Genomic DNA, 24,136 nt, shown 5'->3' with positions numbered 1-24,136 from the left:
CAACTCGCCCTTCCGCCCTGCGCGCTGCCACGCCCCGTTTTGTTTATTTGTTTGGGTGTTTGCTTGTTTGTTTTTATTTGGTGACATTTAATTTAAGTTTTGCAATTTGCAAGCGAATTACAGCGACGCTGATTGAAATGACCCGCAAAATTCGAAATTCCCCCAAGGGCAACGGGGGATTTTGGCATGTGGAAACTAGAAACTCTTTCATGTGAAAATATTTCCAAAAATCAGGAAAACGACAAAAAAAAAGGACAGCCAAAGGCAACAACAATTTACGAAGTTTTTAATTGCCAGCCAACCGCTGGGAGTGACAACCGCAACAGAAATAGCAGCGGAAACGGAAGTGAAATGGGAAAGGTAATGGGAAAACGGAAGTTGCTACATATTTTCCTCAAGGTGCTAGATGCATAGCGATCCAAGAGTTTTAAGCATTCATCAGCAGCACGTAAACTTGAATTTTAAACTGAAACCTCTTTAAGACATACCACAAATGGGAGGACGAGCTTTAAGCGTCACAGCCGCAGTCCTGACCTTTTTACCCATTAGAGATCCTTTTTTTTTTGCCACTCATCAAGTTCAATGTCGAGACTTTCAATGGCTGCAAATGCCTGGCAATAAACTAAAATTGCAAAATAGCCCAACTCTGCAAGTTTAGTTCATCCAAGCCTTAACCACCTTCATTTAGAAAATACCCGCCCCATCGCCGTCATCATCATCGGCATCATCATTGGACAAGCGACGACGATGTGCAGATTTGGAGGCAAATAAATCGAAGCATTTGCCCGGCCGCCATAAAAATAGACAAGCCCCAAATGAGAGGCTCCCAATCCTTCGCCGCCGAATTTGGAATATCCTTGGGCCCCCGTTTGCCGCGATAAGGACAACAGATAGCGGTTAGCTTCAACTGGAAAGCAATCCACTAAACCCCTATCTCTATTTCCTCCTTCAAGACGGCCAATCTCTCAAAGTGCCAGACATGCCAAAAGGACTAAACAATTTTCTGGGCTGGCTGTTTTTATGGCCAAACGATAAGTAAAACGATATTGAATGTGTATCCCTTTGCCGGGGAAAAATCAGAAGGGGTGGCACGAGTTGGGCGGCAGAAGCCACCGCATTAAATGCTGATAAGCATCGGCTTTGTCCTCGAATCGAAGGAAATTCCATTCGATGTCTGTGCATTCGGACTGTCTTTGTTTAAAGCTTATTAGCACGTTTTTAGCTAGCCAAGACCAAAAACTTTAAGGACATCCCTGCTGCAAATAAACGGTGAAAAAGTAAAGTGCACACATAAAAATAAGGTGGTACTTTTGAAAGCTTTTCCAATAAATAACTACCGCAGAACTTGACTTTTCATTGATTCGCCACACTGTTTTCCAAAATTGCAATATTTATGAAGATATCAATAAATATTATAAATTTGTTGCCTAAAATTGTCGTTGTGTACAATTTGCTGGTAAGAGGGGCAGAGAAGAGGGAACTAAGGCCAAATTAGCTGCACGAGTGCAAAGTGCGAAATGTGAAAATGTTAAATGGCCAACTGAGAGGGCCAGCGAAATGTGGCAAAGGACCTTCACTAGCCCATGGAAAAGTCCACCCGCCCAGAGGAAATGCTGCGTTAAAAATTATGTTTGGCCAGCCATCCAGCAGCCCTCCTAGGAAAACAACAACAACAACAAAAAAATATGTACATATATATTCATTGCATTTATAAAAGTCATTTGGAGTGGACCCAATTGGTGAAGGGGATGGTAAGGTGCATGCAAAGTGCGGCCATTACGAATCGAGTGCCCTACAACATGCAGGGCATCATGATGTCATTGAGGAACTGGAGTTTTAAAATAGGAACCATTACTCGCAAACTTTTTCATTATGTAACATTTAATTGGCCGTCGTATTGGAATTTTTTATAAAAGTTATTATTAGTATTGAATATTTTCAATTTAGTAGATGCAGTCAAAATGCCCGCAGTTTGGATAACAGAGTGCCGAGAGGTTAAATTGCTTTGACTTTCGCTTGCGCTTTTCGCCACTTTTTGGCATCGCCTTTCGGTGTTTCACCATTCCAACCATTTCTCCCTTTGGGCCATTTTGCTGCCAAGTGCAAGAGCAAAATGTTTATAATTAAACTTTAATGTGTATTTAATGAGCTTGGGGGCATGGCCGTTAGCGGGGGCCTTGAAAAAATAACTCGAAGCTAAAATTGCGAATATGAATATGAAAAGCGTAACGCATTTTTTGTCTCTGTTTTAGCTGCTGTTACGACTGACTGCCATTTTATGCTTGTTTAAGCCCTTTTTTACACCCGTCATGTTTACAAGGCCAACAAGTTGAAACCGACCCGGGGATATGAGAAGATATGTATATGTATGCCAGACAGGCAGACAGAGGAAGACTGAGAGTCACCGGATAGCATGGCCAAGTTTATCCCTTGATAATATAAATTTAATCGTTCGCCTAATTGTCTTCATGTGAAACCGACTAAATGGTGTTAAAACTTTAGCAAACAAATTGCAACTAGTTGCAAGGAGACCCAAGGCAAATCCCCAAAAACCAGGACGACTTGAGAACAAATTTCTGGAGTCGCTTTGAGCTACTTCAAATTGCAAGTTGCTGTTGCCACTGATACTCGTACGTTTCCCAAAGTTTAGCTATCCGAACTTTATCCACACAGCTGCACAGAGAAAAAATAAATTAATTATTAAATCGATCTAAGCACACATTAGATTATAATAGCAAATTCCAGAGCAAGTTACACGTTTGCAAATGATAATATACTAAATATGGTAATGGTACAGTTGTATGTATATCATTGCTTTAAAATATCCAAAACTTTTGCCGGTGTATGCGTAAGTCGGTTTTAGTTGAGTCCTTGGCTTTGGGCCTGGTCACGGGCTTTAGGCCAACAACTTGCTCTGCTCACAAATGAAATTTCACTTAAAAATTTATGAAAAACCATTCTGACGTGGGATGACCGAGTGGAGTGCCAGACAAGGTGGCCAAAAGTGAGGGAATCCTCTCCAGCAGATGGCTTAACATTAGTTAAGGTCCTTTATGTGAGCTCAACTGGTTTATGATATTCAAAATCAATATTTTTTGCCGCAAATAGTTACAAATAATTGCATTAACAACGATAGTTTGAAACCTAAAGACAGCTCTAAATTTGAGCCCAAAACTTACCGATTTTTATGGCTAGCAACTTTGAGACCTTACATATCCAAAAATATACCTCAATTAAGACCAGTCTTTCCGTCAACTTCAGCTATTTAAATAAAATTCAGTGCGTCGTTTTCGACAGCTCTCGAAACCATTTGCACTTGCTGTAAATGTGTAAAGTTTGATTATGGAAACTAGCTGGGAAAAAGTATAGAAAGGTCTGCAAATATATATATATATGTATATGACCTCCAAATGTAGAGCAAGACGACTAAACGGGGGACCTGGCAAAAGTTTCTTTTGTAAAATACCATTTGTTTTATTGCTGGCATTGCTAAAAGTTTTGCAAATTGCATGCACACATAGTCGGGGGCATAAATACACATTTAGAAGTCGTCGGAAGTATATTTATATTTAGCCATACATATAGACGCATAGACGTCTAGTGCTGGGATATCATAAAGAAAATCGTATAAATCAATAAACTTATTCAATAAATGTTCGAACCGCTGGGTATTTTGACATTTATGGCGACAATCATTATGTGCAGCAGCCGCCATCTCCGCTCGATGGGTCGTTAAACGCATAATCGATACTAATGAAGCTCCTGGATTTACTTGCTGCTAGCAATTATTGTGACTGCACCAGATACGGATGCGGATACCAGATCCTCGACCTCATTCCCATACCAATCCTCTCTTCTCCTGCTTCGAGTGGCTCTGCATCCGTTTCATGGCATAATAAATTGCCTTCGTGCGTTTAAATGGCTTCATCAATAAGCAGGCGAAACATGGCTTAAATCCTCCGGTGGCATAAAGATTTTATGTTCCCTATTTTGTTTTTTTTTTTTTTTGGCTAAGATTTGCTTACGCGGGCAATGAGTGGAAAAGCGGGTGGAAAAGCCGCGTTAATGAGACTAGGCCAACATTTTATGTAGCACACTTTTCAGCGCGACTAATGTAATTATCTGATTAGACTCGAAAATGTTGTGGGTGTGGTGGGATAATGATTCGCATTTAAAAGGGGGCCAAGAAAGTAATGGGAATGGCAGAAGGTTTATGGTATGGTGCCTGCTTAAGTCATTTGTAAAGTGAACCCATAATAACTTGGTTAAAATCTAAAAGAAAGTAAGATAGTAAACGACTCAAATGCCATAGACATCCTTTAAATATATGTGAAATTTGAATCACTAATCCTGCACTCAAAGGAACTTACTTCATAAGTATATTCCACAAGATGCAATGCATTCGCTCCCAATATAACCGAAATTGCAATTCAATTGAGTGGAATAAACTTATATAGATGCCGATTCTCTATTCGCCGGAAATTTATGACTGTCCGCGAATGGAGCCAAGCCCTTGATCGTTGGGCTGGGCCAAGAGCTGGCATGAAAACGCCCGGAAAAACTGAAGATTGTGGACTTCTTAGAAGACAAACGGCTCAATAAAGTCGCAATTGAATTGCTGACAATGGCAATTGCAATTGCATTCCGATTGCGATGACGATTGCCGGTCGGCTTATCAGTGGATCGCATTAAATGCACACAATAATAACCCCAAGGTGGCAATCGAGGGTTAAGAGGCATCCCGCACGCCCGTATCAGAGGGCGTGGCAACAACGCCCAAGTGTCGCATAAAATAAACATTTTCCAAATTGACACTTGCGATTCAAAACCAAACACTCAATTGCTCCAATGCCAGCGACACCAACACTAATACTAACAGCTGCAATAACGACTATTGCAAAAACAGCTACACAAAACACTATAAATAAATAACAATAACTTTTTTTTTTCAAAATAATGCCTGAGCTTCTATTGCATTGTAAAGGTATTACAATCGGTTATTAATTTATATTATTATGAATATTATGTTTAAAGACAGGCAAAAAGGAAAGAAAATGCAAGACATTATTTTTGAAAGCGATATATATATATATTTTTCTCAGTGTTCGGTGCCAGGACGACACCATCATCAACTACAACAACCACAACAACAGGGGGTGAAACAACAACTATGGCTGATGTTGTCGTTATCAACTAAAATTCCTTGCATCGACGCACAGGATGCACCAACACTTCCACACGAAAGCCTGGCTCAGTGTGTGCGTGAGTGGATGTGTGTGTGCGTGTGACGCAGGATGGGCCGTGGTTGAGGAATGGGGGGGGGGGGGTGTTTCCAAGGAGGTAGGAAAAAGGCACTCCAATGGAGCCATAGAAAGTCACCGCCACAGTCAACGCCATGACCATTATCGACAACCTCAGCCTCCGCTGGCATTTACCAACCAGCTAACTTTTCGAACACCACTAACCCCCCTCCCCCCTCCACGTTTAGAACACCGCCACCCATGTCCTTACCGCATCGTCATCGACATTTATAAACTGCACACACAAAACACTGTCCAACTGTCCCGCACAGTTGCCCGTGGAAACTTTGCAGTTGTTTGGGCTGTTGCTTCGATTTCCCATGTCTGGTTTTACTCTGTATTTTTTTGGGGGGCGGGAAGAGAGTTGGTAATCTGGACAAGGGGAACCAGTTCACCAAATAAATAACGTATCTCTACGAGCATTGAAAAATGTTTAATCTTATATGACAATATATAAGAATATAATAAAACTCCTGTATTATTAGGCCATACATTTTAATTACTCCTATTATGAATTACGTTTAACTTGCAATCAATATGTTGTACTATAATAAAACGGTATCACTTTTAACTACAAATTCTTGGTAAGCTCCGAACATGTTAACTTTTTTTGAAAAACATAAGCCTCCTTTTCGGAACTAGTTCCTTTCGATAAATCGCTTGTGAAGCGAATCGCGCAAATCGAATAAAAGTTGAGACGGCATTTTTGTTGCTCTAACGACCATTTCAATGCGACTGTAAGTGAAGACGATAATGCTGATGATGATGATGGGGTATTGGGTATGATGGGTGGGGATGGCTTGCTGCCCCCCCCCCCCCCAACCCCCCCGATGAACGATAATGAAGCCATGCACATGCGGTCCCAACTGGAAGGCAGCAGGATAGGAAGATGAGTGGACTTCAGGATGCGGGAAAGGGAGGATGGGAGGAGCGTTAAGGAGACACAACCATGGCCACAGTCACGGCCACAGGACCAATGTCCGCCACTTGCCGGACCTCTCAGCTTGTCCACCATTCCCCTTCACAGCCCTTCACACTCCTTTATGCCTTTTTGCAGCTATTTCATACGGCAGAGGGAGAAAAGAAGTGATACTGATTTATTAAATCAGTTTCATAGAGGTTTTCTAAACTAAAACCACTTTATTAACACTGATGTATATAAAAATGTTATGAGTACAATGAGAATATGTTATGCTTCATCCCACAAACAAATATCCGAACATTATGAACTCTTTTTGCAGTGCACTAACTGGCATCCCTTTTTTTTGTGGCACACACACACTTGCACAGCTGCGGAGTGGCGAAATGGAGAGTGTAAAAAGAGAAATTCCTAAATGAACGATATAAATTGTTGGCAGCCACAAATAATGAAAACACTTTGCGGTCATTTAGCGCTATTCGAAGCTCTCACACAGATACTCACACCCGCAGATACCCCCGCACACACTCACGCAGCACTGTTGACAGTTATCCTTGCAAAGTCGAAGGGGTGGGAACGAGATGGATGGACAGATAAATGTTGGGTGCCCAGCTCCAGCTCCTTTTCGTCCTTCGTCTGGCGGTGACATTTTTTCTGCATTGACCCCAGTTCAAAGTCTATTGCAATTTGAAAATGACATACGAAGTCCATTAAGCGCACAAATGTGCAGCGAATGCGGCACAACAATTGCTAGCAGGACCGCATCCTTCGACCTGCGTCCTGCAGCTGCATCGTTACTCGAGCTCGGACATCCAAGGGATTCCTAAGCGGCAAAGGCACGGTCTGGAATGGCCAGTTTGGGTCCTGCAACCCAAATTATCTTAATCAACTGAAAGACACAGTGGAGAGTCCTTAAGGAAGATATGACAAGGCAAGTAAAATAGACTATATTTATTAATTAATAAAATTCCAAAAACAAATGAGTACAAAATTAAAAGGATGCTTAAAGGGAAAATAAATATTTCCAATGACAAGATCATTATCGAAGATTTCTTCCATAGAAATCTATATATTTTTGTTTACGGACCTTACATTATTTTATATTACTTAATATGAAATATGCTTTTCGCTATAGGCAAGAGCCACTGTTCCACCAAATAAGAACACACACCACCTAAAATTCGGCACAGACAAAAGACAAGGACTAAGGACGAAGAATGCATCGATATCCACGTCTAAGCCTGATACGTTTGTCCCATTGATAATGAACATTGACAACTTTGAATGCAGACAATTGAATCTTAATTTCCACCGCACTCTCTTCCAGATGGAGGATGGTCAGGATGGCGTCCAAAGGACATACAGACGTCAAATCCATTACGCCATCATCCCATGAATCAATGTTTGAACACAATAAACATTTATTTATAATGCAGCAGAAATTTTTATTCCATTTCACCATCTGTACTGTATGATCCTTTTGTGCGACAATTCGTTTCGAGCACATTTCATTATTATTTGGTTGTGTTTGGGAAAGAAAAAGTCCTCGAAGCTATAGAAAATGACTAAATTGCTAAATTGATGGGACACCACTTAAGTTGGAGTGATTGTATTTTCGATTCTTCAATTTGCCTACAAAATAGTGAGTTTTTCATCATAAGAGTATATACATATATCATCCTTAAAATAAAAGCACTTGTTTTTGATGGCAACCAATGGGTTATCTGAGAGTACTTCACAATCTGCTGCCTTGAGCTTAGCTATCTGCTGACCTAATCCATGAATCAAATGTGCACAATGGGCATTTATTTATGAACTGGCTGCTGTCCACAGCTTCTGGAGACGGCTTCATCCCTACAAAGCATTGCATACTTTGTTTTATTACCTGACTGCTGCAGTTGCAGTTGCAATTACACTGCCTAAGCCAAGAACTGTGCAAAATAATAATAAATCCTTTGAATAAACAATGCCTGGCAGTCCAAGTCATCTGCTTGCTTCTTTCTTACTTCAAAGGAACCACAAAAAATGTTGACTTTTATGCTGTAGTGAATGAAAAATAATTTCCGATTTTTATTATTATTGCATTGCAAACATATTTCAAATAAGAATGCATTGGACATAGAAATAATATATACTCATTTAAATAAATTCAAAAAATTGACATACATAGAAGTGCTGATGACTGCCGCCAGGTGGCGCCTGCCTCTGTCAGGATTATGAACTAATTGACGCACAAATGGCAGACAACTTGAGTCCGGATTTCTGTCTGCTCACGCTGCCGCACATTTCACAAACAGCAGACAGTCACGCCCCCCTACTTTTGGCCCCATATCCGCCTTTTTGGGACCCCTTAACAAGAGTGACAAATAGGCGTATGAGCAATGCGGCTGCTGCTGCTTCTGCTGCTCCTGCGATGGCATCAGTTCGCATTCATTATGCATTACAAGCTGCTTAATCGGCAAGTCGGCGGATCTTGAGCGATTTTTCCATTAAATTACACCGAAACTGGCTGCACTGACACTACCAGAAATCCGACCTTCCCTGCCATCCCGCCAGGAATCTTAATGGGAAATGGTAATTCGGCGAAAAGAAAATGCTCCCATTATAGTTCTGCGCGTTTTTCTCGTTTCTTTTCCTGGGTGGTGAGGGGTTAAATATTGCGAAACCTCATAATTGGCTTAACCGCAGGAAAAGGGGCAGAATCCCGTGGAGTAGCTGTGTTAAAGTGGTAAATATGTCAGCGGCAGTAAAGATATAAATTTTCGTTAAGTAGACGCGCACACGCAATCGCTGCCAGAAAGTAGAAGAATCACTTCGCCTAGAATTCAAGTCGCGAAGATCTAGATGTGTTCCGAGGGAGTGGGCATGGTACACCGATAGAAACGAAAATATTCTTAAGGTTTAAAGCAGATGACCTATTTTACTAATATTTTTTAACACATAATATTCCAATTTAAGGATATGAACATATCACAATATAAGTATTCAACTAACTTAGGTCACTTTATGCATATACGATTTCAGTGTAGTAGGCATTAATCGGTTGGTCTAATCTAGCTGCGCTTGAATGATGATGATGTGCCACGCCCACAGCCTTCCGCCCGCTACACACACACACATGCACACACGGACGCAGCCTTAATTACAACGTGCCAAGAGTTAAGCCGAATATTTTTTGGTTTTCTGGCGAAGACGAATGAATTGATGTGGTGTGGCCACAAAAGGGTGGTAAGGGCGGTAAGGGCGGCGCTGGTGGAAGATATAGGGGGGCGTGGCACTGAAGGGGCCAAGAAATTTTTGGGAGAACACGTGCGCACATGTGCAACTTCCGTTAAAAATCTATTGCTAACTTTCAACAATTCACAGACACAAACGTGGGCAGGCGCACACACGCACACACACACACAGTAACACGTTCACCCAGAAAACCCAAACGCCAACACACCCACGCACACATATTTGAAAGGTGCGCGCTTTGGCTGTTTGTGTAAGTGAGTTAGAGTTTCCTGCAGCTGTCGTGGCAACTTCCGGTTCCTCTTCTTCTTCTTCTTCATCTACTACAACTGCTTTTGCAACAACGTTTATGTCGACGCCAAAGTCCATGTCTCGGCCCAATCCCCCCTGTAAGCCCCACCCATGTCCTGCCTTCTATCTCCTGCATGACGGCTAAAACACTTATTTGGCTTAAGGCTAAAAACTCAAAGCCGAAAATAGCAATAACAACTTGAAGCAGCCAGAAGTAAAAGTCTGAAAGTTGAAAAACGTACAATAGTAAAAGCCACGAGCTTAATACACTCTATAAGATTAGGAGCTCCTTTTTGAATGGGTTTATTTTCATCGAAAAATCGTAATTAAAGAGTAATACAGATCTTCCAATAGTACAAGAACAGAAGTTAATTCATAGAAACCAAATTAAAGTAAGTATTTCCGTACGATTCAGCTATCCTAACCTATTTTTAGACAGCCTTTTTGGTTGATTTGAAATCTGTTAAAAATTTTCGTGCCTATCATCTGTCAACAGGCTGCACTATTGATACACAAGTATGCACATAGGAGCAGCCCAAACGAATCTCTTTGCCAGTTATCAATTTTTTTTTTTTAACATGCATTTGTAATCAGCAGACGTAGATAGTACGGATGAGTAAAGTAAGTAGTACGCATGCTGCTGCCTGTGTGTGCTTAAAAAATTGCACAAAGTTTAAGCTTTGTATGCACGTGTGCATGGGCGGGGGAGAAAAGGGGGGACTGCCGAGTCAGTCGTGGAACTGTTGCTGAAGTCACGTAATTCAAATAACTAAAGTTGGCGTAAATATGCCGAGCATACAACACACCCACTCGAATGGAGTTGAGTTACTGGCAAAAGACAATTGCTCACGCAATTACTTGTTGTTGTTGTTGGCCTGGCTTAAAGTTCATTAATTTCTCTCACTCTGCTTGTAATTTGTTTTAAGCAAACAACTGACGAGAATGCTGCCGCCTCTCAACAGGGGTTACATTTGCATCAAGGACTTCCGGTTTGTGCACACCAGCCGAAAAGTATGCAATGGATACTGCGTTTTCATTCAAATGTGGTTGAAATGAGCGTTTCGCATTCAACGAAATCATATTGCTTCACTTAAGATCTTTCGAATACACTATACATATGCTCCAAATACTTAAAGGTTACTTACTATTGAAGAAAGTAATATTTTAAAGCCAAAATAGTTAATGATCCCGTCTTGATTTAACTTCAAAATCTCCCCACCAACATTCGTAAGCTTGGAAAATTGGGGATAAGCTGCTAATTACTCGCTAAGCTCCACTTTTTTACCAGCTAGCGAAAAGGCGAATAAACACTTCAGCAGTGCAGTTTGGCCAGCACTTGGCTCAAGTCCTGCTCTCGAGGTCCTGCCTTATGAGCCATGTCGGGATTTGGCGCTGGCGCTGGACGTCTGTTGCGTAATTAGTTACCAGATTTGTCTGCACAATTCGCTCGGCTACTTTATATGTTAATGAGTTTCTGCCGGCCCCACTTGGCCAAGTTCGTTCTTCTTTTGACACAAATTTCCTTTGTCTTGGCCATGAGTGGAGTCTGTGGTTTGCGACAATTGAATTGGAAAACAGCTTTCGCGGCTTACATAACGCGAGCACTGTTACAAAATATAACCACATTTAGAGTTAATAATATATCTGAAAAACAATTACTTATCTAGCTTAAATATAAAAAAATAAACCAAAATATTTATGAGCTTATTGTTCAATTTGATTAGCACTTAAAAGCAATATTTCACATATTTTTTCTATGTGTACGACCCCCAACATGGGAGGTTCTCTGGGGGGGGAAAAGGAAACGCTGAAAATTTCACAAAATATGAAAGTCGCTGTCCTGCTTATCGTACAAATGGCATGGCCGGGAAAAGGCAAAGGGATGGCATGCGGGGTACGGTGATACGGGGAATGATGTTGTGACGGTGAGGGGAAGGGAATGGGGAAAGGGGGCATGGGGTTATGGGGCACGGGGAAAAACTCTGCTAAAGCGGCCGCTTTTTGCCAAAGTTCAAATTGCATTTGGCAAAAAGGAAGGAGACGGGCGAAAAGAAAATGTGCATTGCAAAAACCATTTTGATAGACAGCGGGGCAAGCAGGAAAAGCGAAAAGGCACCACATGTGTGTCGGTGTGTGTGTCGGTGTGAGTGTGGCAACATTTTCTTATCTAAACAATATTGCGACTACTGCACTTGCAAAGCGACAACAACAACAACCGAATCGCTTCCATGGCTGATTGAACAAAGTTTGTTAGTTGTTGTCATAACAAGAGGGTATCAATGGGATGCTCTGAAAACCGAAAATCAATAATTTAAAACAAGAGCAAGCAAGTCAAAAAGCACCTGACCGCTTAACTTCTTATTAATTACGAAATATTTAATTTTAGATATATTTCAAATTCATAGGTATTAAAAGTTCGTCACTTACACAGTTTTTTGCCAACTTTTTGAGTTTTGCACTGCACATGGGAAAATGACAACACAATGTACTTGTTTCTGTTATTTTGTCAACAGCATGTGATGCCCGGATGACTCTGATCTAGAAATTTTAAGCAAAAAGATGGTCAAGTTTTGGGAAGAATCCTGAAAGGGCACAAGAAATATACACAAATATCGAAAAGTTATAAATAAATCCCATTAAAATATTATGATTCACCTGAAAGAAAATTAAATCCATTCCAAGCTATGGTCAATTGTCTCTGCATAGATAAAAGCAAAAGCAATTTTTTAAATATTGAAATAAACAATATATCAATAACGCACTTATCTTTAAAATCAAATTATCTCATTAGCAACACATTAAGTTCCGACTTGTTATCTTATCTCATTGGACAAACTCCAGAACTTGACGTGGCCCATCTGATTTCATGGTTACAACAGCAAATTACAGCAAAAAAAAACATACAACGGGAATAAAACTAGAGCTGATTTATTTAAATTGTTTATTTTTTCTAAAACCTATTTTATCATCTGGTTTTTCTTTGTTGGTTGTATGGTTCTTGTTTCGGTACGGGTAAATTACAATGTAAATTAATTATTTCACATGTTGAACATATTGTTTGGGTATTAAATATTTTTTAAGGAGTTTGATTTGTTTGGTTTTCTATGCCCTCACAACATTTCGGCGCCGACTCTATATGAATTCTGCATAATTCCTTCACGCCATAAGGTAATTAAGGTTGATTTAACAAAGTTTTTGTTATTAAAACTAATTGTAAATTTATAAGTTATAAACTTTTCTTAACAGTTTGTTAAGAATTTGATAGCTTGTAATATACAATTCATACGCATTTATTATTTGTTGTCTCTGCTTGCGGCTGTTTTCTTTTTTTTTTTTAATTATTTAATTCATTTTTGTTTGTCTGGAGGAAATAGCTGGTTGTTCTAAATAAATGCGTACGTTTAGGAAGCAACATAAAATGTACAGTGATAGTTTCTTGTTGTATGTTTCTTTTGGATGTGTGTGTGTGTGTGTGTATTCAGTGAAGAAATGTATACTAATTGTGGAATAGTTTTCATTCTTGTATTTTGAACTCCGCATTTATGACTCTGTCAGTGGGTTAAATTGATCGATTAACAACGGACGACAAACAGTGGCACACTGGTACATAATGGATCAAAGAATAAAAGCCATTCCATAGGATCCCAGATCCCTGCTGGCCGCCTCTTTTGCAATGCAAGGCATTTTTTATACACACAAGCGACAGACAGATTATCATAAAAAAAAGTTTGTTAGCAGATTTATATATCTCTTTGTTTGTTGTTGTTCTTCTTCTTGTTGTTAGCGGATGATGTGAAAAAGTTACAATGGATGGGTGTGTGCTTGGGGTCTGAGGCTGAAGTAGATAATGGCCGTCCAAAGATCCGGCTTAGCCGATCATCAGCCCGCAGCCGAGTCTAAAGTTGTTCTTCACGTGGTTCATGCGTCCGCTCAGGGCTAGTGTGAATGGCAATGGAGCCAGACGCTTCTCCAAAACACCAAAGATTTGCCAGTTGGAATCAATTCCGCCTGAAAGAGCAAACAGTTAAGTTATTGGGTTCGAAAAGTTCACAAAGGATATGGTCTACGAGTATGGTTATGGTTTAAATCAACTAGTATACCCCACTCACCTCTGAAGACCAGATTCGCTTTGGGCAGATCGATCTGATACGCTAACGTGGCCACCGACTCCTGCATCCGCAGACTGGTCTCCACCTCGGCACCGATCTGCAGCTGGTCGCTGGCCTTCTGGTAGTAGCACACGTGCAGACCGCTCTGACCCAGAGTCCCCGACCACACCGAGCTTCCAGCCGTATAGCGGCCCACGACGGACATAATAGCTATCTGACGGCCGGGGACGTTCGGACCGAACTGGTAGGCCAGTTCGGAGCCCAGGGCGAGGGCTGGAGTGACTGACTGGAGATATTGGCCAACGACCACGCCGGAGTTGGTGAATATGCTGGGATTGGCCACCGTCAGCGAGAGGGTGTAATCACTACCGCGATAGTCGGTCGTCAGCTGTGAGGCCACCACCTTGGACTCCTGGATCTGTGGAATATAGAAAAGGATATAATAAGTAAAGTAAATATATGGCTTAGATAAAGGTCGATATACAAAGAATCAGCAAAAGAATCTAAGCTTCTCACTATCTACTCTTTTTTGAGCTCTATTGATGCCCAAACTTAACTAGCCTAATGTTAACTGGCACGGGCGGTGTATCACTTCTGTGTATCGACATGCTGGTTTAAGTGGATGCCTTAGCATCTTCCGAGCCTAATCGCGGCCAGAACTCACCTGCGAAGCGAATTTGCAGCGCAGACGGGCAGAGAACTGATGGATAACATTGGCGTTGAGGTTGCCAGCCGGATCGATGTCGCCCAGGAGCACGGGAAAAGCTTCCGTGGGGCTGAACTCCTTGGTGCCCACATAGGTGGCTCCGAAGCGATATCCACTGGGTACCACATTGCTCATGTTGATGGTGTGCGACACCTGGAAGTGGTTGCTCAGGCCCTTGTTCAGCATGATCTTGGCGCCCTCGAAGGTGATGGCCTGGATATCTGTGGCGAGTAGTGAATAGTGCGTTGATAACATATAATATATAATAACACCCCGTCCGATGCCAGCCCCCGTTTATGCCCCATCTCGCTCCCGCATGTTGTAGGTTATGTCATCATAGGTGCGGAGGCCTTTTTGCGGGGTTGTTTTCGGTCGGACTGACTGAGATTTACTGACTGAACTTCACATACCTTTGCACTTTTTGTGAAGCTCCTCAACGGTGCCGGGATTCTCCAGCGCTGCGTCCTTGGCGGCGGCAAGTGAGTCCAAGCCTTCGGCGGACGAAGAGGATTCGGTCAGTGAGCCGGAATTAGAGGGCAGGGGAGCCGGTTCCTGTAGGCCGAGGCCCAGATTTGAGGCGCCACTGCCTGGGGCGCCGGAGGAAGCCGCTAGCACGTTGCCCATTTCGAATGTCCCGATGTAATCTATGTAATTTCAAAGCCAACACGTTTCGATATCGGACTTCTATATCGGAGGTTATTATGTCTCGACCAGTGTTACCAGATGGTAAGACAGTCTTTGCTCCGCCAAAAGATGTCAGTATGATGTATGCCTAAAAAAGACCACAACGTTGCGAAAAAAGTTGGTCTGGGAACACTGTCACATGCGCGAACAAATTTGAAAAAGATTTTTCCAACTTCTTTACATTACATTATTTAATTTGCACTACTAAGAAACAAGTAATGATTAAAGAATTAAAGGAATTACCTGTTGTTGCCAGACCGATGAGGCCACCAATATTTATGGAAATTTCCAACAAAATCTAGATTGATTGAGCACAACTACGAAGGTGTAAAACAACAATAGAAATCGTCGCAGCTAAGTTTTGGGTTATCTATCAAGTGGACTAAACTTTGCGAAAAATTTAATAAACGAAATAAAGCACATATATGTAAACAGCCGCCAAATATGCCGCGAATTCTTTTATTGTAAAATTGTAAATTTTGGAAACCGTGCAGCTACGAACGTTTGTGTATCACACAGGTTGCTTTTTTGACAATTGCTTCAAGACTCCTTTGATTTAACAAAGCGGAGAAATGTGCATAAAAACTCTAAATCGATTAGATTAGACAAAAACAAAGCCCAAGCTAACCCTTGATTAACCAAATGCATGCCGTCCGTATTAATAAAAACGTTTATATTTCAAGTTTTAAGTATATGTATAGCTTTTCCTTTCGTATTTGTGTATGTGGAGTTATGTGTTGTATGAGTTAGGAGCGCAGAATCTCGGCTACGTATACCTCGTGTGACTGGCTATCAATTATAGGGGCGAAGTAAACATAATTTGGAAAGAGGGGTTCAAACTCAATCTTCACTAATTACCGTGAGTCACCGAACTAAATATTAACTTAAAAGCGATTAACTATATGTAATTAGAAAAAAAACGCATTGTGTAAATATACGTAACTGTTTTGGTTTTTTAGCTAAACTAGACGATTAAACAAGATTAAAGAGTCAACAAATTGGTGTTTAGGGGGGAAAAGGAGTACTGGTGGGTCATACGATACAAATCAATGTACATAAACAGTATTGAAAATAATAGACAATGAGGTCGGGGTGAATCAACAACATGATGACTTTTCCGGCTCTGCTACGACGAGATTAAAGTCCAGACTATTGGGTCGCGAAAAGCCAGACTTGATGCCGTCCCATCCATCCTCCGCCTTATATTCGCCGGATCGAATGCGGGCGTACACCTCCTGGGTGACCATGCGAAATGCCTCCTCCACATTGGCACCAGACCGGGCCGATGTCTCAACGAAATGCAGACCGTGCTGTTTGGCAAATTTTTGTGCCTCCTCTGTGGTCACCTCCCGGTGTCCGCCCGCATTGATGAGGTCCAGTTTGCAGCCGACCAATGCGAAAACGGGGCGGTGGGGCTCAATGTGACGCTGTGCCTCCATCATCCACAGCGGTATGTGCTCGAAGCTGGCGTGATTCGATATGTCGTAGACCAGCAGCACGCCAACCGAGTTCCGGTAGTAGGACTTGGTGATCGAACGGAAGCGCTCTTGGCCAGCAGTGTCCCACAGCTGGAGCTTGATCTGTGTGCCGTCCTTCATTTCGATGAGGCGGGCAAAGAAGTCGACGCCAACTGTGGGATCGGATAACTGCAAAATGTAAATATTGTGTTATTTATGATTAGGTGGATTCTTGGGAGGCAGTAAAAAGAAACGCAGTTTAGAGCTGTAATGCTTTTGAGAACACTTTTGATTCCACACAATTCATGATATCTCTATGTTTTTAAATTTCCCGCGCAGTTATTTGAGTATCCCTGGTCCTATTTTGGACTTGTGTGTTGTTTTTGCTGCCTGCATTATCAGGCGAGCACACAAACATGCACACCAGCACACACACACACTGACAAGGTGACTAAGGCAGCATCTTTTTAAAATCCACTCCCTTTGTCTATTTTTTGTTGTATCTCGCCCAATGCAATCACTTAATTATGTAATGAACGCATTAACTGCATCTCACGAAGATCGCACAGTGGGCCAAGCGTCCAAGTACAGTGGCCAAAATCGTTGGACATACGCACCTCGGCGAATTTGCCGTCTGTGAAGAATTTGAGCAGCGAGCTCTTGCCCACGGTGCTGTCGCCGATTAAAATCAGTCGAAATTGATACTCGAAAATGGGTTCCACCATTCCGAAGCCGAATTCGAGGGATTTGTCTCTTGGAATTGAATCCGCAGCAAAAAATCTGCCTTCCCTTTGTAAAGTTTGATACGCAAATCGTTGATTTGCTTATGCTGCTCGTTTTTCTTCTTATTTCCTGCAGTTGTATTGCAAATCGAAACTTTCTGTTCTTCACACGATTACTGGCTTTGCAATGAGATATTTCCGGCTGTCGCTGGTGGTTGTTAAATTATAAATATTCGAGAATTCAAATTCCTTCGAATTTTGTTTTGTTTTGTGTTTTTTTCTCATATGCGTGCGCGTGTGTGTGATAATGACAACGTTGCCAGACCAGCAAAAGTAATCGATAGTAGCCACAATGAAATTATTTCATTACCATTATTAAACAGTTATATCTTCTAAATTATTTAATAAAAATAGTGTCCTCACATCAATTTGGCAGTTTTCAGATTTTTTAACAAGCTTAGATGTATTTTTCGGCGGTACACAAAAACTAGCTAGACTTGGCTTGAAAACGGTAACCGGCTAATGGCAACACCGCCAGTCTGGCACCGCCGCCCAATAGAGATGGTCAAAGAACGCGATTTCGCGTGACACGATGAATGCATACAAATGTAGTTAGTTTAAATTGTTCTGAGAAAATATGACAAAAAAAATAAAATAATCTTTCATATTAAGCTAATAAATTTACAATAATTACACAAAAAGATTTGGCCTTGTACAGTGCTTTGACACATAAATTAAGACGTGCGTGTTCATTTTCGTTCTAGGCTGTCTCGTGCAGAGAAAAACCCATCGCTAGTACGCACTGTATTTTCTTTTTACGTTTGTTTTCCGTGAACACCGTCCGCTTCGTATTTCACAGCACACAAATGTACAAACAAGCCGCCGGCCAATCAAAAGCAACAGCGGAAAATAAGATCCCTTTGTCAGCAACCGGCAACCGGAGTCGGTGAATCAGCCGGAGGCTCCGGGATACGGAATCCACCACGTTCTCCTCCATCTTCTTTGCCTACTCCTCCCCCGATTTGGTTACGGAACCAATATCATTACCGTTAATTATAGCCACAGCGGGGCGAGAGCATATACAAAATCTCCATATAGATGTTCAAGTTCGTGCTGAACGACGCCGCCAGCTACGTGCGATCCAATGTGCGGGAGTTCAGTTTGAATGCACTGCGTCTGCTGCCGCAACTGCCTCAATTGAGTCCATACGATGTAAGATTTGGGGTTCCTGGCAAGTGTCATTAGCAAGCTGGGCAGGGTTCGTAAAATGTAATCAGTTTGTAAGATCTTCGATCGAAAGTACTTCTTTACTTATTAATTATTTTGGATTTTTCCTATTGAAGCTACTTTTAGAAACCACAAATCTATGCATTACATCCCTAAGCCGTTTAAAAATTTAACTATAAAGCCTGCATAATTTTCTGAAGATCCAATAACTACTTTCAAGGGCTTTCAAGAAAGTCCCGAGTGTTTTCCTATAAACAAAGTGAACGACGTCGACCCGACTGTATTCGATTTTCCATATTCATATTTCAACTACAGCAACCATTTATAATGCCTTTACTGAGCAGTTAATTTCATTTGATCGTTTGCACTGGACAAGAGTCCATACCAAGCGGCTTAAGAACAAAATTTTTAGGAACCGAATAAGAATTAACTGATTAATAACTATTACCATGGGAACCTTTGTAATTCCCACATAAAGAGTAAGAATCTGTATTAATGTAAACTATTTTCACAGGTTAACCTTGTTCTGAGGGAGAACGAGTTCGTTTACAACTTTCCCGTGGATGGAGTCATCCGCAGCTATGAAACAAATCAGCTGGGATCAAACTGGCCCTGCGAGGATTCCCGCACGGAGGCCAGCTTCCTGCACCGCAACGGCTTCATTTGTGGCATTTTCGACGGGCATGCGGGAGCAGCATGTGGCCAAGTGGTGTCCAAGCGACTGCTTCGCTATGTTTCGGCGGCCACGCTGCCGCGCCAGGTGCTCCGGGAGCAGATGAAGCAGGGTGCCGACAGCCAGTCGTTCCTCAAGTGCCACAATGACAACGTGGACTTTGTTAGCATGATCAAGCCCATGTACGAGGCTAGTTTCCTCAAGTATGTCAATCAATTGTTAGAGACACCGCAACGGGATGTATCCAGTGAACTGGTGAACGCCTTCCTCCAGCTGGATGAAGAGATCTCGCAGGAGGCTCTGACCAGCAACGATGTACGCACCATGAACGTGGCCCTTTCTGGTGGGTGATGTATCCATTTATTTATGTATATAAGTTGCCATCCCGTTTCATACTTTCCTCTTCATAGGGGCTTCATTTCTAAACTATAAATGTGTTTATTTTCCAGGAGCCGTTGCCTGTTTGGTTCACATTGAGGGACTGCAGATGCACGTGGCCAGCACGGGTGATTGTGGCGCAGTGTTGGGCGTTCTTGATCCCCAGACGCAGCAGTGGCACTCAAAGAAGCTTAACATCGAACACAATGCTGACAATATGTCCGAGGTGCGTCGCATTCTGGCCGAGCATCCCAAGGAGGAGCATGAGACGGTGATCCGAAACGGCAGGCTGCTTAGCCAGCTGGCGCCGTTGCGTGCCTTTGGGGACTTTCGCTACAAGTGGTCCCAGGAAATAATGCAGCAGAAGGTGCTGCCGATGTTCGGCGTGCAGGCAATGGCGCCGAATTACTATACGCCACCGTACCTAACCGCCCGCCCCGATGTCCAGCAGCACGAATTGGGGCCCAACGACAAGTTTCTAGTCATCGCCAGCGACGGCCTATGGGATTTCCTTCCGCCCAGCGAGGTGGTCAGCTTGGTGGGGGAGCACATCAACTCCAAAAAGATCCTCGAACCGATGCGCCTGCCGGAAGGCGATACAACGCTGCAGGAAATCTCTCAGCAGCTGGCCGAAAGAAAGTCAGTTATCCTTTAAATGTATGCTTGTTATTTATTTATTTATTAATTACGCTTTTATTGCATTGCAGGGCTGGCCTCACTCGCAAACCCGTAGACCAAAACGCGGCCACGCATCTCATCCGGCATGCTTTGGGCGGCACCGACTATGGGATTGAGCACTCGAAGATCTCGTACTATTTGACGCTGCCCAGGGACGCGGTGCGTCTGTATCGCGACGACATCACAATCACTGTCATCTACTTTAACTCGGAGCACATTGCCAAGCTGCACAGCGATGTGGATCAAACGGAGGTCACTGCGCCGGTAGCATGATCTCTGCGAGAGTGCATATGTGTATATTTAACGAGCCTAACCTTCAGCCGAACTAGCCTAAGTGTTGCGTTTAAGTTTGTTTCATCCGCCATCGGACCTCGGACGACTGCTGCGCCAAATAAATCGCACGCGGAAAGCGAAAAATCACATATGCAAATTGTCTTGTTATTCATAAAGAGCGATGATCGGTCGTCTCATTTGTTAATAAAATAAAAATGACATGAAAATCCCAGCAAATATGTATATATCAAGGGTTATAAGCAATCAAGAAGGTTTCTTCATATATTTATTTCTCAAATAGTTCGTGATTTTGTAAAGTAGATACTATTTTTTCTTTTAAAGCAAGTACTTATATTAATTTTTGCTGTTTAAAATTTACAAGCAATTCGTAATGTATATAATCTAATTCAATTTAAAACTTCTTATTCTATAATTTACGCCAATTTTCTTGTTTTCAATTTAGTTCGGTCTATAAAACGGGGGGGAAACCAGGATAATCCTAAGACTTAGGTATAGATCATCTGTTGCAAACAAGCTATTCAACTTTAAGAATTTCGAATTGTGTAGTTTTCGAGAATCGATTTATTTTCTTTTATTTCCAATTACAATTGATTGTAACGCTGGCTAATATATATGTATATATATTTTTACTCGAATGGATGGTGTAGAGGGGTGAAGGATACAGGGATCCGGGGTTTCGTGGGTGGAGGATAAAGCTAATTGAAGAACGCGGAATCCACGAACTTGCAAACTGGTAAACGGTACGCATCCTAATCCTATACATGGAAAAAACTAGGCAACTACTCAGGGATCGTATTGGTTGTTTTTTGGGGAACATAACTAAAAACAGGTGTCCCTAATCCTTGCCATCCTGTTCGGCCGCTTCCTGCCGGCTGACACAGTTGAGGAACTCCATCTGAATGTGCGTAATCTGTGTCTTGCTGAAGCACTGCATCTTCTTCTTGAGAAAGTCAAAGAACAGATCGAGCTCATCACGCTTGGCCAGTGCCTGGGCCACTTGTTGCTGCTGATGCTGCTCATCCTCCTTGATGAGATTGTTAGAACTGCTGGCCGCCGCACTAACGGCCAATGGCTGGCCAGATCCGCAGTTCAAGGGGGGCATCTGAATGATCGTGGCCGTCGGCGTGGATGTGAAGGATGTGGTATTGCACAGCGCCGCTGCTGGCGTGGTAGTCACGGTAGTCGCATTCAGAGAAATGGCCGGCGTGCTTGAAATCGTCACACTGGTACTGGTCGCCTCTGTTACATCCACCAGGGAAATTTGCTGCGTTGACACTGAGGAATCATGACGATTGGTTGATCCACCGCCCCCAGCCGCAGGAGACGTGGTTGTTACCAGCGTGAGATTCTTTACCTTGCCATCGGTTACCACAGTCCCACCGGTTAGGACACTATTTGAGCCATTGCCCGATCCACCGCTGGCCGAGAACTGATGCTGGCTGGAGCGAACTGTCTGTGGCTCAATGTCCGATATGCAAAATTCGTGTGTATCGATGTAATGGAAACCCTTGCCGTGGGTAACATCGCTACCGCCGTCCACGGCGTCACCCACACCAATTTCGCAATCCACATGGGCACCGCTGGCCTCCTCGTACAGGCACACCTCTTCGTAGTCCACCTCGGCGCCGGTTGCCCCGTCCTCGTCCAGTTCGTGCTTCACAATATCCAGCTGACCGTCGTGGTCGACCACATCATCTTCGTCATCGACATCATCGACCACATCGTCATCGTGGGCAATCTGGGAGAGCTCAATGCTGGAGATGCTGCCGTCGTGCTGCGACTGATGATGATGGTGGTGGTGGTGGTGGTGCGGCTGGTGATGATGCTCCTGCTGGTGATGGCCATGATGATGGTGATGGTGGTGCTGCGATACAGTGTCATCCGAGACGCCCTCCTCGTAGGCGGTCAGGATGAAGGTTTCCGCCTCATCGCTGACCAGGGTGATCTGCGAGGTGCCGTGATGTGAGGAGAGCGTGGCGGTATCGTGATCCGATTGCCCGTCATCGTCCATCACCTCGTCGTCGTCATCGTCCACATGCTGTTTCAAATGCAGCATAGCTCCAATGGGCAATGTGGTACTATTCGCGCCTCCAATGCCTCCACCGGCGCCGGCAACCCCACTCGTCTCATAGGTGATCTGTGTGTTCCGGTGCGATTTCAGTTTCGGCTGGTACACCTTCGACAGGAAGTCCAGCTCCTTGGCGTAGCGCCACTTGGATAGCCGCCCTTCGATGTACTTGGGCGTGCGCAGACGGTACTGGTGGAAAGTGTCCCGCAGGTTCTTCCACTTACGACGCACCTCCTGCACCGTGTACTTGTCTGGAAGAAAGAAAGAGGTAGTATAAATATGAGCGGGGTTTCAAAGGAATCGTATTCCTTTTACAGATAATTGATACAAGCTAGAACCTCTTCAAAGGCATCACATTTATGAAAACGTTTCTAAGTAACGATGAAATTATGAGTTGTGTTATAGTAGCCGGCGCCAGAACACTAGCCTATCAATACAATATGCATGTGGTATTTAAAACCAACTTTAGCGGAAGCTTATATTAATTCTGGAAGAAGGCTAATAGTCGGACATGAAGCAGGCCATGACTAGCACTCACTTCCTATCTGCTGGGCCACCTCCTGCCATCCGTTGAGGACATCGGAGCGGCGTCGCTGGTTCGGCTGCAGTTTGTAGTTGTAGAGAACCGGATTCTGGCGCACCAGGTTGATCAGCGTAAGGATGTCGTCCGTGGGCGCGTTGTCCTTGTGGTAGCGCTTGCGCTCTTGCGTCGACGAGGACATGTTGCTTCAGCTTCTGTGGGTTTCCACTGTTGTGCTCTCCCAAATCCTGATGATCCTTATCCCGATACCAATGCTGCTCCTCACATTCAGGTGTTTTGTTTTTGTTTACCCACGAAAAGAGAGGCTTTCGTTCTCGTCGAAATGCACGCACAAACACATACACAAGCGCACTTGAACGGAGCCAAACACCAGCTTATGTAGGTGTAGGAACACGCACGCACACACTCTCGCACACTCGATGCAAAGGATAGCGACTGTGTGCAGCAGGATCTCCTTTGTAGTCGCTACGGGGCACGAATCTCGGCAAGAATCGAGACGCCTTGTCCTTGGCGTTCAGCTCCAATTGTGCGAATTTGACTGCACTTGATGCTCTTGCTTTGCTTTTGGCTGTTTTTGCTGTTGCTTATTTCGCGCTAGGGATGACACATCGCGGAATTGGCGTTCTCTTTCGCCGTCACTGAAAAGCAAAAGTCCGTTTCCCTGTATTTATAATCCTCAATTAAAAGTTACGTTCTTATACAATTAAGTCGTATGGGAATGATGTTCTAAGGCAAACTAATTAAAGGTTTTTATTTTTTGAGTTCAGTTTTTTTACCAACACTATTAGAAATTAGACTTATATTGTATTTGTGGCCCATATAATTTTTTTTTATTATCTTTATTAATTTTTGTAA

At 42.9% G+C, this 24,136-nt stretch overlaps 4 protein-coding genes across 8 annotated transcripts; 1 reads left to right on the top strand and 3 right to left on the bottom strand.

The window, feature by feature from the left end:
* Positions 1–12,674: 12,674 nt before the first annotated feature.
* On the bottom strand, positions 12,675–15,760 carry Tom40 (Translocase of outer membrane 40). 3 transcript variants are annotated; one of them, NM_001272384.1, is made up of 5 exons: positions 15,487–15,760; positions 14,970–15,331; positions 14,518–14,780; positions 13,854–14,271; positions 12,675–13,752 (listed from the first exon to the last, which is right to left on the bottom strand). In NM_001272384.1, exons 2-5 carry the CDS (start codon positions 15,181–15,183, stop codon positions 13,613–13,615), a joined length of 1,035 nt encoding a protein of 344 aa, NP_001259313.1. In that variant the 5' UTR covers positions 15,184–15,331; positions 15,487–15,760; the 3' UTR covers positions 12,675–13,612. The 3 variants fall into 3 exon arrangements, with proteins under 3 accessions (NP_001259313.1, NP_996363.1, NP_652003.2); NM_206640.2 differs by having other exon boundaries at positions 13,081–13,752; positions 14,970–15,203; NM_143746.5 differs by lacking the exon at positions 15,487–15,760 and having other exon boundaries at positions 13,081–13,752; positions 14,970–15,292.
* Positions 15,761–15,896: 136 nt separating this feature from the next.
* Rab39 lies at positions 15,897–17,730 on the bottom strand. 2 transcript variants are annotated; one of them, NM_001258639.2, is made up of 2 exons: positions 17,318–17,730; positions 15,897–16,889 (listed from the first exon to the last, which is right to left on the bottom strand). In NM_001258639.2, the coding sequence occupies exons 1-2, from the start codon at positions 17,423–17,425 to the stop codon at positions 16,341–16,343; spliced, it is 657 nt and encodes a 218-aa protein (NP_001245568.1). In that variant the 5' UTR covers positions 17,426–17,730; the 3' UTR covers positions 15,897–16,340. The 2 variants fall into 2 exon arrangements, with proteins under 2 accessions (NP_001245568.1, NP_572405.2); NM_132177.4 differs by having other exon boundaries at positions 16,174–16,889.
* A 271-nt stretch (positions 17,731–18,001) lies between these two features.
* Pdp (Pyruvate dehydrogenase phosphatase) lies at positions 18,002–20,874 on the top strand. Of its 2 annotated transcripts, none has more exons than NM_001258638.2 (4): positions 18,002–18,634; positions 19,164–19,665; positions 19,772–20,339; positions 20,408–20,874. In NM_001258638.2, the coding sequence occupies exons 1-4, from the start codon at positions 18,521–18,523 to the stop codon at positions 20,649–20,651; spliced, it is 1,428 nt and encodes a 475-aa protein (NP_001245567.1). In that variant the 5' UTR covers positions 18,002–18,520; the 3' UTR covers positions 20,652–20,874. The 2 variants fall into 2 exon arrangements, with proteins under 2 accessions (NP_001245567.1, NP_572404.1); NM_132176.4 differs by having other exon boundaries at positions 18,215–18,634.
* A 49-nt stretch (positions 20,875–20,923) lies between these two features.
* On the bottom strand, positions 20,924–23,898 carry CG12155 (uncharacterized protein). Its single transcript, NM_132175.3, has 2 exons — positions 23,279–23,898; positions 20,924–22,991 (listed from the first exon to the last, which is right to left on the bottom strand). Exons 1-2 carry the CDS (start codon positions 23,460–23,462, stop codon positions 21,508–21,510), a joined length of 1,668 nt encoding a protein of 555 aa, NP_572403.1. The 5' UTR covers positions 23,463–23,898; the 3' UTR covers positions 20,924–21,507.
* Positions 23,899–24,136: the final 238 nt, after the last annotated feature.

Source organism: Drosophila melanogaster, chromosome X (genome assembly GCF_000001215.4).
Source record: "Drosophila melanogaster chromosome X".
Classification (NCBI taxonomy): Eukaryota; Metazoa; Arthropoda; class Insecta; order Diptera; family Drosophilidae; genus Drosophila; species Drosophila melanogaster.
This window is presented reverse-complemented; position numbering and strand designations above follow the sequence as displayed.